This window comes from Gymnogyps californianus, chromosome 8 (genome assembly GCF_018139145.2).
Source record: "Gymnogyps californianus isolate 813 chromosome 8, ASM1813914v2, whole genome shotgun sequence".
Taxonomy (NCBI): domain Eukaryota; kingdom Metazoa; phylum Chordata; class Aves; order Accipitriformes; family Cathartidae; genus Gymnogyps; species Gymnogyps californianus.
Genome location: NC_059478.1, coordinates 35,014,584 through 35,032,130, shown reverse-complemented (window position 1 = coordinate 35,032,130; position 17,547 = coordinate 35,014,584). Strand labels below are relative to the sequence as shown.

Sequence of the window (17,547 nt, the reverse complement as noted above, 5' to 3'; positions counted from 1 at the left end):
CCCCCCAGTGCCGCTCCCCCCCCCACCAGGCCCCTGCGCAACGCTCCCATGCCAGCCCCCACGCCATCGCCCCATGCAATGCCCCCCCCATTCCTCCCTCCGTGCCATGTCCCCCCACGCCACATTGCTCTGTGATGCCCCTCCATGCACTGCGCCCCCCCCATCGCCCCATGCAATGCCCCCCCCATTCCTCCCTCCGTGCCATGTCCCCCCACGCCACGTTGCTGTGTGATGCCCCTCCACGCACTGCGCCCCCCCCATCGCCCCATGCAATGCCCCCCCCCATTCCTCCCTCCGTGCCATGTCCCCCCACGCCACGTTGCTCTGTGATGCCCCTCCATGCACTGCGCCCCCCCCCACTTCGCCCCCCCCACACCAGACCCCTGTGCGATGCCCCTCGTGTTGTGCCCCCCACGCCAGACCCCTGACCGATGCCTTGCCCCCCACGCCAAACCCCTGTGCGATAAATCCCCCCTGCGATGCCTTGTCCCCCCCCCACCACCACCACGCCAGACCCCCCCCGCCGTGCCCCGTACCGCGCCCCACCCACCCGCGCGGCCCCGCCCCGTCCCTGTCCCCGCCCCCGGCCCCGCCCAGGCCCCGCCCCCGCAGCCATGTCGTCGGCGGCGGCGCGCAGACGCCCGGCGGCCCGGGCCGAGGGGGGAGCCCCCGCGGGAGCCCCCGCGCCCGGCGATGCGGAGCGGGGCATGGCGGCGCCGGGCCTCACGCTCTGCCTCAAGCTGCTGGCGGCGGCCTTCTACGGGCTCAGCTCCTTCCTCATCGTCGTCGTCAACAAGAGCGTGCTCACCACCTACGGGTACGGCCTGCGCCCCGGGCCTTTGCACCCTGGGCGTGACGCCCTCCCCCCCCCTCCCCTGGGGGGCTCTGCATCGCGGCCCCCCCAGCATGCACCCCTCCGCCATGCGAGGCCCCCGTGCAATCCTCCCTTGGGTGCTGTGCACCAGCAGGCACCCCCACCCTGCACCCCCCCCCCATCCTTGGGGGCCGGGCACCCCTACGCATGGCCCCCCTGCCTTGGGGTCCTTTACACCCCTTGCATGCACCCCCCTGCTGTGGGGCTGGGCCTCCCTGCCCCCCTCCTTTTCCCCCTAGGAGTGCATTGCACTGCCAGCCCCCCGTGGGTGCCCCCCCACTTCTCATGGGCCCCCCCTGTACGGCTGGGCAGTGTCCCCCATGGCTACGGGCTCTGCAGGTTTGGGGGCTGCTGCTATCCCCCTCCCCATGCACACGACGGGGGGTGCATGACTGCTGCTCCCCCCCCCCCGATGTGGGTGCCCCCCCTGATGTCTGCTCTCTGCCTGCAGGTTCCCCTCCTCGCTGTGCGTGGGGCTGGGCCAGGTGAGTGGGATCCCCCCTGTCCTGTTCCCCCCCCCCCCCCAACCCTCCACACGGGGGGCTGTCGGGCTGACCCCCACTCTCTTGCAGATGCTGGCGACGGTGGCAGTGCTCTGGGCGGGCAAGGCGCTGAGGGTGGTCAAGTTCCCCGACCTCGACCGGCATGTCCCCCGGCGGGTAAGCCCCCTCCCCGGGCACCTCTCCTTCACCCTGCAGCTGGGCGGTGGTCTCTGCTCCAGCCCCTCGCCCACGGCGGGCTTTTTGGCATCGGGATGCCCGTGCTCCTTGCCCCGGGAGCAGGGAGCTGCACGGGAGCCTGCAGCCACGGAGCAGCTCCGGGCTGAGGAGCTGGGACACGTGTGTGTGTGTGTGTGTGTGAACATTTCCATCGCGAGGTGGAAATAATTTCATATATATTTATAAATTAACGAGGGTGCTGCTGGGGAGCTCCCTGGCTCTCTCTGGTCACTCACGCGGTGTGTTATCCCTCTTATAATTTTCTAGACGTTTCCTCTACCTCTTCTGTATTTCGGGAACCAGATCACAGGACTGTTCAGCACAAAGAAACTGAAGTATGGATGGCTTTTCTCTACCGGGGGGGGTACAACGGGGTCCTTGGCATGGCGGGGGGAGGATCTGGTGTTTGCGGGGAGCTGCTGCCAGGCCTTAAGGCTTTGCAGGGGTGTGGGTGACCCGAGCAGGAGCCGCTCGGGGCGATACAGTTCCTTTTCCGCCCACGCTAAAATAAGCCACGTGCGTGTTTTTTCAAATGCTTTCCCCCGGCCAGTGGGTAGGGAGGGATGCGGGTCCGGCCCTCGCCCACCGTGGGTGAGGGTCTGGGGCTGTCCCTGGGGTCCCCTACCCCGACAAGGTCTGACGTTAAGCGATACCTTTTCGGGTGTGGGAGTAATGCCGTTTCCATAAGGAAACTGGCAGGCTCGCCGATGGCTCTGTTCTCCGGAGCCCTTATCCCGGCACCCGCTCGGGGCCGTGCTCTGCGGGTGGCCCCAGAGCTGCGTTTCGGCTCTTTCACCCTGCTGAACCTTCCTCTTGCAGCCTGCCCATGTTCACCGTCCTGCGAAGGTTTTCCATCCTGTTTACAATGTTTGCCGAAGGATTCTTACTCAAGTGAGTCTTCCCAGCCCCTTTTTCCCCGGGGCTCGCAGTGACAGATAACTGGTTAGAGTTACGAAAGTCTGAAGGTGTTGGAATGACGTCCGGCGTGTCGGCGAGCTTTTGCGTGTCGAGAGATCCGTGTGGTCGGGGGTTTTGGCTCTAAGCTGGGTTTTAGGAACGAGGGTGGGCGGAGGAAGCGGATACAGAGAGCGGCAGTGTGTTACTTGCCTTGATCTGCACGGCCCTTTTCCCCGCTGCCTCTCTGCGTGCCCGGAGGGAGCTGGGCGAGACGAGGTGCCATGCCTAGCTGCCAAGCCGGGCAGGGGAAGATGGATGTGCTCTGTCTCCGCTTGCAGCAGCCTGGCTGTGCGGTGCAGTTTTGGAAGCGGAGGGTGTTGTGCCCGTCCACCCTTGCTAACGGCTCTCCTCTGCCTGGGCGCCTGCGGAGACCCCAAAACCGCTCACACCGTGTGCCGGCAGCCCCCTGTCCGGGGCCGGCACCGCGGGGCTGGGCTGGTCCCTGCACCGTGCCAAGCGCCCCGTGCCCAGCTGAACCCTTCTCTGCAGTAGGCAGAGTTGTAGCACCCCATAAACTTGCACCTCATCAACGCCAAGTTGTTATTTTTTTTATTTTTTTTTTTTTTTTAAATCACAGAGATAATTGTCTAAAAATGTCTTGCTTTTACTTGCTGCTTTTGCACGGGTTGGTTTGCTTGGCGTTTTCTTTCCCCGCCTCTGTACGTGCTGGGAGGAAAGGCTTCTCCCTGCTGCTCTCCAAAGTGCTCGCAGTCCCTCAGTGAAGATTTAACTGTGGGTGACGGTGGTGTCCTCCTGCCTCTCTTTTTCAGGAAGAAGTTTTCTTGGAGTATTCAGATGACAGTATTTGCTATGATCATTGGTGCGTTTGTAGCTGCTAGGTGAGCTCCCAGTTTGCTGTACCCTCTCCCGTGCCTCTGAAGGGTCCCTGCGTGGGCCAGCCAGCAAAGCTAAGGTGAATCAAGTACCACGGTATGTCCCAAGAAGAGAGAGAGTAAATGCTGACTTTTTTTTTTTTTTTCTTCACCGTCAGACATGCTCTCTAGTAGGAAAGAATGCTTTACCGACCCAAATCCCAGTCCCTCCTCCCATGATTAACTTTTTCTGACAACTTACTGGCTAAACAGAAGGTGGAAGGAATCTTGCAAGTGTCACGCTCTGCACAGCTTAAAACTTTAACTTGTGGTTTTTTTTCCCCTTCCCAGTGCTGACTTGGCATTCGATCTGGAAGGATATATTTTTATCCTTATTAATGATGCCTTAACAGCTGCAAACGGTGCCTATGTGAAACAGAAGCTGGATTCAAAGGTAGGCTGACCTTCGGCTTCGCTCTGGGCATTGCAGCGTCGCCCTTGCTTTGGCAGCAGCTTGCATCTGAGAGGGCAAAGGGGTGAGGCTCACCCGGCGCTACCCCATCCCTCTCCCAAAAATTTCCTCTCCAGAAGGTTTGGCAATACTGCTGTGCTGCTCTTGGTGCCAGCATTGCCAGACGGCACCGGCTGGAGCCGTGCCCCCATGCCGGTTACGACCGCAGTCCCTTGCGACAGCAAAGAAACGGTGTTTTGATTAATGCGGACCATAAAGCTTGTTGCAAGCTCGTTACCTGAGTCTGTTTTATATATATAGATATATATATACACACATGTATTAATATATATATTTTAAAATACATAAAATTATAAATATATACTTTTTTATATATATATATATATTTAACCCCCCCTCCAACCCTTCTGTCTCTGAGAATCCCACATGGATTTAGCTCACAAGACCCAGCCTTCAGTAGCAATATGAATAAGGTTTTATGTTCCTGTTTGGAACCGACTTAAGTACACAGATGTTTCTTATTTCTAGGAGCTGGGAAAATACGGTCTGCTATATTACAATGCACTGTTTATGATCCTTCCCACCTTGACCATTGCCTACTTCACCGGAGATGCGCAGAAGGTAGGATTCCTGTCCCCAAAAGCAATATCTTTATTGGCACAATACCTTACGGGCAAAATGGGTTGCTTAGAAGAACATTGTACTGTTCGTTATAATGCACTTTTCTGTAACTCAGCCTTCTTGCGTAACATGGGAAATACTCAAAATGTGAAACTGCAAAGTAGTTCATTATCCCCAGTTTGCAAACGCGAACTACGCAGCGTCTGAGGGAGGAGGTTAGGGCAGAGGGTGGTAGAGTAACTACCCCAAAACCGTGTAAGCAGAACCTAACTGTAAGTCTTACATTGGACTTTAAATCCGCAGAGTTGCTCCATTCAAGCATTTTTGTAATGCTTGAGGAATGGGGAAGTGCGAGAGCAGTAAGTGAAACCAAATATTATTTAAAAACAAAGAAGTCGAGTATTTTTAGAATAAATGAGTTTCTTCAAACTTCTTTCTGTCCTTCCCTCTTGCTGGGGCAGTTATTACGTTGAATTGCTCCGAGGGTTGTTTTGCCCGTGCTACCCCATCAGGGCACGATCCGATTTACACGCGGTTCCGTATACGTGAAATTTATATTGTTGTAGTAGTAGTATGATTATTATGACACTCGCTTATGTGCAGCTATACTCGGTTGGTTCTCCTGAGCAAGAGCACTCGCTTCTCACGCCTGCACGAATGGGCATCCCTCTCCATGGGCAGGGAAGGCAAATGCCGAAGGCTGGAGGTGTTGCCCACCCAGACCCCCGTGGGTGATAGCTGTGGGTGCTGGTGGCCCCAGCAGACACCCCTGTCCGTCCGTCCCCAGCCGTGCCCAGGCAGGGAGAGCCTGGTGGCTTTTTTTTTCCTCATTAGGAGCTTAATGCCCTGATGACGAACCCCAGTAAGCAGTCGCTAAGATAATGAGCTGCGATTAGCGAGGAGAAGTGGTTGCACGGGGTGAAGGTAGCTCAGACCCTGCCCTTCATAAAGGGCGACTCAGTGGGATATATTTGGGGATAAAGTGCTCATTTATAAGCAGGAGCTGGTGGACGGGGAGCAAAATGTTGCTCTGTGCTGCACTGTGCAGCCTCTGTTCAGCCTGTGGAGAAATTGCCTCTTTTTTTTTTTTTTTTTTTTTTTTTTTTCTTTTTTCCCTGAATAAACTTCTTTTTCCCTGGCTGAGCTCCTGGCAGCCGGAGGCAGACAAAGATGCGCTCTGTTGGGGCTGCTGCCAGGAAACTCCACGTTTGCAGCCTGATGAAAAACCCTCTTGTGAAGGGCGTGCAGCTGAACGTGCCTCGCGTGGTGACGGCTCCCGGGGCAGGGGATGGAGGGGGCTGCGTCGTGGGGGGCCGTGCTGGGGAGCCCGTGGGTTTGCATAGGAAAGCCTCCCACCGTACTCATGCACGTGGATGTGTTAAATCTTGTCGTTCATTAACAAGCATCAAAGGTAACGACGTCTTGTCACGCCACGCTTTGCGAGAGGCAGAAACGGGCGTGCTGATGGGGGCGAGCAAAGCCCTGCAAATAATTCCTGGGGGTGAAGGGGATGGAGTGCCTGCCGGAGGGGTTCCCCCCAGGCTGGCGTTTCGTGTCCCTGTTGGAAAGCACCGTCCCAGCTGCCTGGCAGGATCCCCGTGTGCTTGGCAGCCCTTCTCCCCCCTGTGCCAGTCCCTGCCCCGCTGGGAGGGGAGGTGGGGGGGGGACCAGCCATCACCCTGTTCTGCCCTCACCTCCTCACTGCGTCACCCACTGCTTGAGGTTGGCAGGGACCTCTGGAGCCCATCGGGTCCGACCCCTCGGAGCTGATGGCCCAGGACCACGTCCAGATGGGTTCTGGATGTCTCCAAGGATGGAGACTCCACAACCTCCCTGGGCAACCTGTGCCAGCGCTCGGTCACCCTCACAGGGAAAAAACGTCTCCTGACGTCCAGAGGGACCCTCCTGCGTGTCCGTGTGTGCCCGTGGCCTCTGGTCCTGTCCCTGGGCACCACTGGGAGAGCACCCACTGGCTCCGTCCTCTCGGCACCCTGCCTGCAGGGGTTTATGCACGTGGGTGAGATCCCCCTGAGCCCGCTCTGCTCTGGGCTGAGCGGTCCCAGCTCTCCCAGCCTCTCCTCATAGGAGAGATGCTCCAGTCCCTCCAGCATCTTGGTGGCCCTTTGCTAGACTCTCTCCAGTCTGTCCCTGTCTCTCTTGCACTGGGGAGCCCAGCGCTGGACCCAGTGCTCCAGGGGTGGCCTCACCAGTGCTGAGCAGAGGGGAAGGATCCTTTGCACCCTCTACACCATTCCCTTTTTTGCAGCAAGGGCATGTCGCTGGCTCATGGTCAACCTGGTGTGCACTGGGACCCCGGGGCTGTTCTGCTTCCCCGCCGGGTGCCCCCAGCGTGTCCTGGTGCCTGGGGTTGTTCCTCCCCAGGGCCAGGACTTTGCACTTCTCCTTGTTGAGCTGCATGGGGTTCCTTCTGCCCCGTGGCCCCAGCCTGGCCGGCAGCACCACCACCCTCCAGCTTCCCTCCCTGTCCCTGCAAACCATCTCCTGCTGCTGGAGCTTTGTCCTCGGAGTCGTCCCCAGACCTGCAGCTGGCGAAAATGTGGGTTTGGCTGCATGGAGTGTAACTTTAAATAAATAATAATAAAAAAAACCCAACCCCAACCGTGAAACAACCAACCAAAAAAAAACCACACAACCCAAAAAACCAAACAAAACCCAATTAAAAAAAGCCCTACCATGAAATCCAGACTTCCTTTAGCCATTTTGTCAGTACCATCCCTAGAGGTTAAATTCCCCTGGGAAATGCTGTCTAAGCGTTGCAGTTTGCTCCGCTAATCCCGGTGCCTGGCGAGGGCTCTTCTGAGCTTCCCCCCGCCCCAGAACTTACTAAATCTATAGGTGAACTTTTCATGTCCCTTTCAAAGGTCGGGAGCCCGGAGAGCTGTCACTGTGGGTGGCGGTGGCAGGGCTCTCTCGCTGGGGTTGCCTCGCTGGGGTTGCCTCGCAGCCAGCCCTGACGTGGCCAGGGGGGCTCGGAGGCTCCCGCTGCTGCCGGCAGCTCGGATGCACGAAATGTGGGTGACACGGGGCTCTCAGGAGGGTGATTTTGGACAACAACCGGCTGGGAAATGCTTTTCCTGGTTCCTCCTGCTTGTATGACTGTTATTCACCGCTTTTTCCAGGAAGGGTTTGCTGGGTGCTGGCTTGGGCTGGGAGGCGATGCCGCCGTGGGCAGCCGGCCCTTCCGCAGCCCCAGGATGTCACGCTGGGCTGTGTTTTGTTTTGTTTTGTTTTGTTTTCCTGCTGTGACATGAAAGCCGATGTTGGAGGTTTGTTTGTCACCTCCTTGCTGTGAATTACTGTGTCTCCTTCTCCTCCTCTAAGGGTCGGGGTGTGTTTCTTGCAGGCAATGGAGTACCAGGGCTGGGCAGACACGCTCTTCGTCGTGCAGTTTACGCTGTCGTGTGTAATGGGGTAAGCATGTACGCTGCCACGGCTGCCTCTCTTTTCTAGAGCGGTATTTATATATTTTGGTGGTCTGAGCTGTTCTGGGTTAAAAAAAAACCCAAACCATAAATCTTTAGTCTTGATAGGGACACCATTTCTGGGAGCTATGGCAGATGGAAATTATTTCCTACTCTGCTTCAGTGCAGGTTTAGCCAAAAAAGTGGTGGTATAAATACCGCTCTAGAAAAGAGAGGAAGAGATGATGAGATGAATGGCAATGCCCGAAGCGGGTCCTGGAGCCTGATGTCGGCTCTTCCTCCTGCAGGTTTATTTTGATGTACTCCACGGTTCTTTGCACTCAGTATAATTCTGCTCTTACAACTACAATAGTTGGCTGCATTAAGGTAAGTAAGCGGCTTTCTCTGCTCCCAGGGCCGCCGTCAGGCGAGCGTTGCAGTCATCATTGCTTGGGGCTCGTATTAAACAGCGGCTTTAGCTGTTGGCGCGGGGGCTCGCTGAGCACTTGGGACGTGCCCGGCACTGCGGCTCTCTCCGACTCTGCATGGCCGGGGTCACCTCCCGGGACGTGCGGCAGGGTGCTGCCTGCCTGCAGGAGTTGTTATTCCAGCAAAAGCCGTGAAGAGCCTCGGGGCACCCACAGCCTCCCGGCACCCGCTTCGTGCCGCTCCGGCGCTGTGCATCCCCCGGCTCTGCCCGCACAGGCAGTGCTGTCCGCTCGGCAGCAGCACGGGAAGGGCAGGACGGGAGGCTCTGGGGCTTTTGCTGTGTGCTGGGGAGGGGAGGACAGCTCCAATGGCATTATTTTATTCTTTCTTTTTTAATTTATTATTTTTTTCGCTGCTGTCTGCAGTAGAGAGATACTCTGCATGTTTGCAGCCGTGCGTGGCGCTGACTGTGGTTAGTGCTTTTAGCTTCCCCGGGGCTAACGACGTGCAAAACGCCCAGAAACGGCCGCAATCCTCTGGGTCACCTCAACCCAACGACCCCGTTGCAAAAATAGACGGGTGCTCCTGGGCGTTATTCCGGGTTTTAGTGCCCGGCGGCAGGTGGCCGAGGCTGGTTTGGAGTCGAGGGAGAGCATCGCAGCCCGGCGGCTCTGCTGCCGCAGCAACCAAAGCCTCTCTCTGCTCAGGAGCGTTTCTCAGCAGCTCTAAAACCGCCCATTTTGAATCCAGTATTGCCACCACTTGCCTGTTTCACGCTGCCTGCATCTGGGGTTTCCCGTTTCCATATTGCTTCAACGCATAGAGCATATCTCGGGCTATATAGAAACTTGCGCTCTTGTTCCTCAAATCTTGTTCCTTTGCAGAATATTTTAATAACCTATATTGGGATGTTTTTTGGAGGAGACTATATTTTTACATGGACGAACTTCATTGGTCTAAATATCAGGTAAGAACGTCCGGCGTTTACAGTTTTTATTTATGCTTTGCAAGCGAAAATTGCTGTGAAACTGAAATGGGTTGACTGGCTCAATGCTTCTTTCAAAAAAAAAAACAACCCTATGGAATTGGTATTCGTGCCGTGGCGGAGGAACCGGCGCGGTGCTGACCCACGTCTCGCAGCCTGGGGCAAGCCCTGTGCCGCCGGCAGCACCGCTCGGTCCCTGCTTACAGCTCGGGCTGGGGGGAGCTCCCAGGCGGACTCGGGTCGTTTTAAAGCCAGGAGAACGCACAAGCGTATCTTAGGGGGAAACTTAAGTCATTCTCAGAGTTAACTGAGGTAGCAGAAGAAGTCTTTTTTTGGTTTATTTCACCTGGTGTTTTAGCACAGCTTTTGGAAAAGTCTCCTTTCTGGTCTGGGGTGTATTTCTGTGTTGGGAAAAGTCTCCCTGTTCTTCAGCAGGATCCCTTCAGTGATGGAGCGGGTCCAGCACTGGGCTAGGCACTCGGGCTAGCAAGCATTTGGGTACAAATTAAACAAAATAGCTGATCTTAGGAGGAAAACAGAGAATTTTCTTGCAAATTGATGCTTGCAACGGATCCTTGACCATTGGCATACCCACGGTTTTGACTTTTCTTTGGCAAGTGGTGGTTTTGGCTGCCCTGGGGCAGGTCTATATAGCTAATAAACGTGCTGGTGGAAAAGGCAGCATCTCCTCCCGGCTGCTGGTGGCAGGTTTGCGTTGTGCAATGCAGGAGGGAGCCAGCCACGAGCGTGCCGGAGCGTGCGGCGAGCGCGCTGTCGCTTCTGTGGCTCTAAGCTGGGATGTCTCAGTCTCGTACCCGACCCTGTTTTGCAGTATTGCTGGAAGCCTGGTGTATTCCTACATCACTTTCACAGAGGAGCAAATGAGCAAGCAGTCCGAAGCTGGCCTCAAGATGGATATTAAAGGAAAAAGCTCTGTGTGACCAGGGAGAGGCTTTTTTTTTTGGAAGCAACCTATTTCTGTTCAGCTGATCACGGGCAGAACGTGGGAAGGAATCCGGGGCGTCTGCCATGGAGTAACGGTGATGCTCTTAATTTGCACAATCTAGATTGCTGCCTTTACAAATTATCGGGAAGATAACTGACTGCACGGTGAAGAATACATCTAATTAAGTCCAATCGTGAGGAATTAATGGGTTCCTAATCACGCTGAGATTTGGCAGTAGCGATTGGCACAAGCAGTGCACACGTTTGAATCGCGGAGGACTGTGCCAGCTCTGCGAGCCGTACCCTGAGCATCCTCGGCTGCATCTGGGCTCGGTGCAGCTACCACCCGGGCGATGGGCGCAGCCGGGGACGGATGCTGGGGCTGGCTCTGCTCCGTGCCTCTCCCAGCCTGGTCCCTCCGGCCGGGCTGCATGTGCTGGCGCTGCTGCTGCAGGAGGGTGAGACCGTGGTACCCGGCACGGATCCGGCCCTGAGGGGCAGGCGAACCCTTCCTTCTCCCCAGGGGAGAGGAGCGGAGGGAGGGGAGCTGCGGCGTTGCAGCCCACGCGAGGCGAGTGCTGGTATTCCCCCAGCAAAGCTGCTTCTGCAGGATGTTCCTGGTTTGGGCCAAAACCTCTTTGTTGAATGCAGTGCGCTCTGAACTTGCATTTGTTAGTTGGTTTTGGGGGTTTGGGGTTTTTTTTGTTGGTTTTTTTTTTTTTTGTTAACCCACTTTTAAAGCTGGGTTTACCCTCCTTGGTTTCTAAAAGGTCTGCAAACATTCACCCCTCTCTTTCCCACCCGAGGTCGCTTTTACGAGGCTCGGGGATGTTCCCACCATGAAGGTTTTACCTGCCACCGGTGAGCTCGGCAGGGCCGGCAGCCTCCCTCAAACCGCCCCGAGGTCAGAAACCTTTGGATTTGGGAAAGCTGCCGGCCATGCCGGGGCTGACCCGGGTGCAGGGACCCTGGCAGGGCACTTCGGCTCCAACGGGGAGTAGCTGCGGGGTTTGCAGGAGAGCTGCCGTCGTCCCACCTGGCCCGCAGAGCCTCTTCCCTCGGTCCAGAAAACCCGCTGCAAAGCGGAGGCTGCCGCTCCTGCCCCTGCAAACCCCTTCCCACCCACGTCAGCACCCTGCAAGCGCCTGGAAGAGGCACGGGGACTTGCATCGCGTTGTTTTGGCAAGTCAGTGGGGAACTCACAGGGCTGAGGGGGTGGGTGGCTCTGCGGGTGCTGCGGCTCGTCCCCGCAGCACCGAGCGCGCGTGGCGTGTGCCCACGCTGCAGCAGCGGCACTTCAGCTTTGGCCAAGCCCTGTCCCGCGGTTCGGGTTTTTTTTTTGATGTAATAAGTCTTCTTCGGTTTGTGACCCGTTAAAAGAATGGGATTTTTAATATGTCAGGCAGTGTTAACTGTTTTTTTAAAGGTTGTCTTACACAGCACTTCTTTCTAGGTCTCTCCTTGGATTGTCTTTTGGTTTAAAAAGAATTGTTTATAATTTTGGTTAAAAAAAATTTTGGTAAAACTGTATGAGGTTTTTTTGTATACATTCCTTTGGTAACTAGGAAAATAGCTTCTATAGACGATATAACTTGTTTCTGGAAGATATTTGCTAAAAAATGTACCTGCTGTTTGGCGAAGCTGCAGTTATTGGAGTGCTTAACATTGAAGATGTTATATGTGACCAAGAATTTCTCTAACAGTGCTGGTAAAGATGCAGAGCGAGTCTGCCGGCCCCTGCGCTGCCGCCTGCTCCGAACTCCCATCCCTGGAGTCCTTCTGGCCAGGCGTGCCGGAGCTGACGTCTCCGTACCGGAGCCGGGGTCTTCCCTTCCCTCCGGGAAGGGCTCCTTTTTGGGGGTACGGGATGCTGAATGGGTATAGCGAGGGGTTGGTGTGGTTACTGCATTTATAAGGCGCCTGGCAGCAGGGAGGGCTGGGTTGGAGCAGCCCTCATAGTGCAGAATCGGAGAAAGAAAACAAATTCCCCGATCATTTTTATTGCTTCCTAAATTTCAGTAAAACCTCAGCTTTTGCAATCAGATCAGCTGCAGAGCTTTTCTTTTTTTTTTTTTTTTGTAAGGAAAGGTGGTAAATGCTTCCTGCTGCGCAGAAGCCCCACAGCTACTCACACATCAGCTCCAAAGCGGGGTTACTGCTCCCTGCACTGGTTCCCAGCAGCCGGGCGGTGCTGGGGCCGGCAGACCCCAGTCCCTGCAGCTTCCAGCCACCGCAGCCCCCTCCGGCGCGTGCTCTCGCTGGTGCCGTACCGGCCCAGAGCCCCGGCCTTCAGCCAAGCCTGTGCCTGCCTCTCGCTTGCTTGAACAGAAATATTTGCAAATCACTTTTTGCCACGTTTCGCTTGTAACTTCGCTGTGCTGAGGCGTTTGCGGTCAGGCTGTCGCTTCTGTCGAAAGTTTTGATTTTTGTTTATTTTTTTTGAATCTACTGGTTAGATTTATTGTCCAAACAGTAAAATATTTTTAAAGCTTATTTTGTTTGTAACTGGGCACGCTTCAGTGCCAGGGTCTGGATGGTATTGTATACACTGGGAAAGCGAACAGAGTTCCTACAACAGTATTTTCTATGCTATTAATCAACTAAAATTTTTTCTATATAGAATCTATTTACAAAATGACCATTTTAGTGATTAAAAGGGTGACCTTTTTATTTGAATGTATGGCAGGCTTTCCATGTCAGTCAGTGATGAGAGCAAAAAAAGAATTTTATGTGCCTATGTATTTTTGTACTGGCTTCAAATAAACCAATGACCTTCCCTCCTCCTACCCCGCCGGCTCTTGCCTTCTGCCAGGAGCTGGCCCTCGCTGCCCGGTAGCGGGAAGAAAAGGCTGGAGATGCTGAAGGTGCTGAGGCTCCCCCAGCACCCCAGTTGGAGCATGTTCGTTGTCCTGTCTGGGGGTTCTCTGGTATGTGTGGTGGAAAGGGGAGGGGGGAGTGAGGGAGGTCTCTTGGGTTTTCAGCTTTAAATATTCTTCAAGGATGGGAAAAGTATCTAATGGGAGAAAAAAGAAACCGCCCCAAAAAACCTCATGCCTTGCTAAAACCGGTCCCTTTCCTTCTCCCCAGCTAGCCTGAGCTGATGTGTTTTACAGGGATGGAGCACCCCACGAGGTGCTTAATGCTCCCATTCAAAAAACTCTGCTGGTGCTCTAACTGCGTGCAAGGTAGCTGCAGAGAAAGAGCCCACGCTGGTCCCTGTGGGCAAACGCGGTGCGTAGGGTGTGCTGGCATGCCCAGGGTGGGAACGAGAGCAAGACCTTTTGCTCCTGAGGGTCCCAGAGGCAGCAGCACGGCTCGTGCTGGAGCAGGGCACTGCTGCACCTCCTGCCTGGTGCTCTGGGGCTTTCTGCCCGGCGTAACAGCAGTGTTGTGACTGACCGGGCCTTTGACTTGGAAATAAAAATTAAGTGTTCAGTTGTAACCCACAGCTAACCCACCAGCAGCTCCAAACTTGCTCTCTTCTCCGTCCTCCTTTATGTTACGCTGCCTTTATGTTAAAGCGTACAGCAAAACCTCTCCCCAGGCTGACCCCACTGCCCCTCGAGCTGCTCAGAGTAACGCCCAGCTCTCCCCTACAACTGCCCTGAGCATTACAGAAAAAGGGTTTGAGCGCGACCCGGTTTTAGGGGAATGAAAGAAATGGTTCAAAATTTCATCAGAAAAGGGTATTTTGTTTCTGCAGTTTCCACCGCAGCAGTAACACTCACTACCGCGCTGCTACAACAGGATGGGGTCTTCACACCCTCTGTAAGTGGAAATACTCTAGCCCCTGTTTTGACCAAGAAACTCAGGAATTTTTTATGCAGACAGTATGTTTAAAAAAAATATTTTAATAAGCTTTTTCAGAATTGCAGACAGGGAGCAGGGATAAGAGAAGGGAATTACTAACAGTGCAAAATTACTGTGTGTGGAAAAAAATGTATAAAAGTGATTTGTAAATTTTGTGTATGTGTGGTTGTTTTTTTTAATATCACATTTAATCCTTTACAAAGCCCAACAAAGATTGATTCTGTGATTCTGTTGAACTGGATTCTCCGTTCAGGCTGCAGTCTTAAAGCACTTCACGAATCCAGGACACCCGCTCCAGCTGAACCCATCACGATAGTGCTTGGAAAACATACCCAAGTGTCACACGCAAGTTGTGATCTTTTCAGCGCAGTCTGGAAACACATTCAAACCCTTCTGGGCTCCAAACTGTACTGAAGGCTTTTTAAATGAAGTCAAAGTTACTATATTTCTAGAATTTTAAATAGCTTTAGTAGTGCAATGACTTATCAAGTTATAGTGGCTGCATTTCGAGGAACATGAACAAAGTATTGTATAAAACACCAGCATAAACAAAATGTAAATTATAATTAAATATTCTTAAAGTCTAGCTGAGCATTACATATTTGTTGATTATGGAATGTCAGGTCTCTTCTACGTATCACCAAAAAAAGGTAAGATAAAAAACAAAGCAACATTCCTGAAAATATACACAGTGCTGTATTTCACACACAAGCCTGAGACAATTTACTTATAAACTTTCCTATAAATTTTTGGAAGTATTTCCAACTTGCAAACAAAAATGCATAAAAATAAAATTGAAAATAGGACTCTAGTTGCAAAGACTCTTAGAAGCACTGCACTACCCTCAGTCTGAAACCGTCCCAAGACCGTCTTTGATATAAGGCTGTGATACTTTGGGTTTCCGTTAATAAACCAGATCGTAAAATTAACAGCAACCTCTTACTAAAGCAATCACTTAATTAATTGATTAGTGCAGGCCGTACGTTAACAAACCTGACTGATGTGCCTCTCCACATAAATTGCTGTCTAATTCTAGGCAGATGTCGGCTTCTGCACGTCAGCTGAACCAGTTAGAACGGATCATTCACAACATTTCTGGGAACAGCAGGTTTAATACGCTCCAGTAACTCCTCATGGCGATGGAGCCAGGCCGGATCCAGAGGATTTGGCTCATTAATGACCATAAAGTCCAAGTACACGTAGTTGAAGAAGAAACCAAACCAAACAAAACCCTTAGCCGTTGGTTTTTTGAGGTTGATACATTAGTTTCAAACCATAGGACCGTACATTTAAAACTGGAATCGTAAAGACTCATTAAGTAAAAATAACCAATTAAAAATTAACAGCACACCTGTAAGCCACAGGAGGAGGACACAACATTATAAATTATACAAATGAACAATTTTCCCTGTTTTTTATATAGTAGATGCGTAGCTGTGGCTTAAAAAAAAAATAATAATTAAAAAAAACCCAAACCACCTGTATTAAAAATCTTTCTATTTCATGGATGTAAACCCTACTTCAACAACTTTCCAATTATGCTAGTGGGACGGTGAGCATCACCCCCTCCACAGGCATTTATAAGGAATTCTTGTTCCTTGCACTTTAATCTTAAAATAGTTATCTATACCTACTCTCACTTCTTACAGGTGAATCTCTATATACTGAATGTATATATGTGTATATGCTGTACCAAGTATGTGTATGTGATGTTCCTGCTCCCCCTGAAATACCCATCCGTAGAAGGTCCACTAGGTTTCAGAAATCCCAGATCAGGCACCAGGTTACCAGCTGCACGTCCATTTCTAACCTGTACAGCCAGGATCACTTGACCCATTTCCTACCCTTCCTGTGCTCAGCAAAATGTAGATGACGACGGATAGGCTGAAAATAAATCAAGGGATAATCTAACACCTGATCTTGGCAAACAAGGTTTAGTAAACTTAAGCATTTGGCTGACGTGAAATTTATCTGAGCTCAAAAGAAAATGAGAAAGTGTATAATGAAAGCAAGAAAATCTGTGCAACGCAAGCATCATGCTTAACAAATTTTTAGCATCACTATTTGCCATAAAACAGAAGTAAGAAAAATCATGTTTTCAAAATCAAATGACTTCTAACTATTCTTGATGTTAATTATTTACTGTTTTCTGAGAAGAAAATAACATGTTGGTGACTAATAAGCATTTTTTAAGTCAATTGGTTTGGTTTGGGGTTTTTTTGTTGGTTTTTTTTTTTAGAAAAGACTTCAGCAAAATAAAATGAAGCTGACATTAGACTCAGGATATCAATTCTCTCATAAAAGTTTACCAACTGTACAAGTTAAGAAAATTATACAAGCTTTTGTTTTAAGAAAGGACAGTTCAATCAAGACATAAGTACTGTAAAAATCTTTCAAAGGCTACAAAGAAATCTGGAAAAATACAGAATGTATTTCTTTAGCCCAGATAAAGAATATGGAAAGACATCATTGATGTCAACAATTTTACATATACAAACCTGACCTGGTTTATTTATTTACCTTTTAAAACTTCTATATATAAAAATAGTTGTGCTCATAACTTTCAGGATTCATAAGGGTTCCTTAACGATGGGATGACACTTTCCTCTCGCTAGCATGAGTGGAAGTCTCTGTGCCTACTCTGACGCGTGTCTTGGCATTCTGTATTTCATTTTAACTTCCTGCAACATTTGAACCAGCCCCCTGCGTCAAACAGGATGCTTTGTTCACTGGTACAATGCTTAAATAGTGTGTTACACGCAGAAGTTTCATTAATGTGTTAGGCTGGGAGTATTTTTGCAGAAACTCACTGATTTGTTTCTCAAATATTTTTAAGAGCCTTAGAGTTCCCAGAACTACAGTTGCCAGCTCTGAGAAACGGAATATTCTCCTACTGCTTTTCAGCACTGAAAAAAACAAATAATCAGATCTTAAGAGCCAACTAGAAAGTACTAGGAAAAAATCTCAGCAGATTGTTTTGCGGAACTGGATTTTGTAAGGTAACCCATCAACCCTGAAAATTTCAGACACCCAAAATTTACTCCAAGGAATAAAATCAGCTCCTAGTATTCAGTCATCCAAAGTTTCTAGTTCTTCAAGCTTCCCATGTGAGTTTGCTTCTTGGAAGAACTCTGAAGAACCTGGACTCTCTTTTCCATTGCTGTTAATTCTTCTTCTTTTTAGAGGTCTTTCATTTTTTTCTTCAAGATCATTTTCGTTTCTTGAAGCTGAATGAGCAAGTTTTGGGTCAATGGAAAGGTTTTCAGTTTCATACCCATTTGTATCCAGATCCGTGTGAGGTGTTTTCTTGCCACTGGTAGGTCCATTTACATGCAATCCTTCAATTTTTGCTTCATCTTTATTTGGTATCTCACCTGGCCCATTAGCAGACACCCCTGCGTTACAGAGACATACCATAAGAAAGAGACTAGAAGCGTCAGCAGTAACAGAACAATCTGTGATAGGTCAATAAAGCAGAAGTCTAACTAGTCCCATTGAACT

The 17,547-nt window shown here is 51.5% G+C and overlaps 2 protein-coding genes across 3 annotated transcripts in view; one reads left to right on the top strand and one right to left on the bottom strand.

Annotated features, from left to right (window-relative positions):
• Window positions 1-614: 614 nt before the first annotated feature.
• Window positions 615-10,925, top strand: SLC35D1 (solute carrier family 35 member D1). Its single transcript, XM_050901351.1, has 12 exons — window positions 615-817; window positions 1,326-1,359; window positions 1,447-1,533; window positions 1,861-1,928; window positions 2,413-2,484; window positions 3,321-3,389; window positions 3,714-3,816; window positions 4,363-4,455; window positions 7,820-7,887; window positions 8,186-8,264; window positions 9,191-9,273; window positions 10,124-10,925. The coding sequence occupies exons 1-12, from the start codon at window positions 615-617 to the stop codon at window positions 10,230-10,232; spliced, it is 1,068 nt and encodes a 355-aa protein (XP_050757308.1). The 3' UTR covers window positions 10,233-10,925.
• A 3,142-nt stretch (window positions 10,926-14,067) lies between these two features.
• Window positions 14,068-17,547, bottom strand: part of MIER1 (MIER1 transcriptional regulator) — a 42,360-nt gene continuing 38,880 nt past the window's right edge. For both annotated transcript variants that reach the window (XM_050901470.1, XM_050901469.1), the window contains exon 13: window positions 14,068-17,441. In XM_050901470.1, coding sequence (XP_050757427.1) covers window positions 17,116-17,441 — 326 coding nt within the window. In that variant the 3' untranslated portion in view covers window positions 14,068-17,115. The remainder of the gene's footprint in view (window positions 17,442-17,547) is intronic.

What these genes read in the sequence shown, in the direction of transcription:
- SLC35D1 (XM_050901351.1), top strand. Translation starts at nt 615, where the DNA reads ATGTCGTCGGCGGCGGCGCGCAGACGCCCGGCGGCCCGGGCCGAGGGG. An exon ending in ACGCTGTCGTGTGTAATGGG is followed by an intron (nt 7,888 to 8,185) that starts GTAAGCATGTAC and finishes TTCCTCCTGCAG; the next exon opens with GTTTATTTTGATGTACTCCA. An exon ending in TTCATTGGTCTAAATATCAG is followed by an intron (nt 9,274 to 10,123) that starts GTAAGAACGTCC and finishes CCTGTTTTGCAG; the next exon opens with TATTGCTGGAAGCCTGGTGT.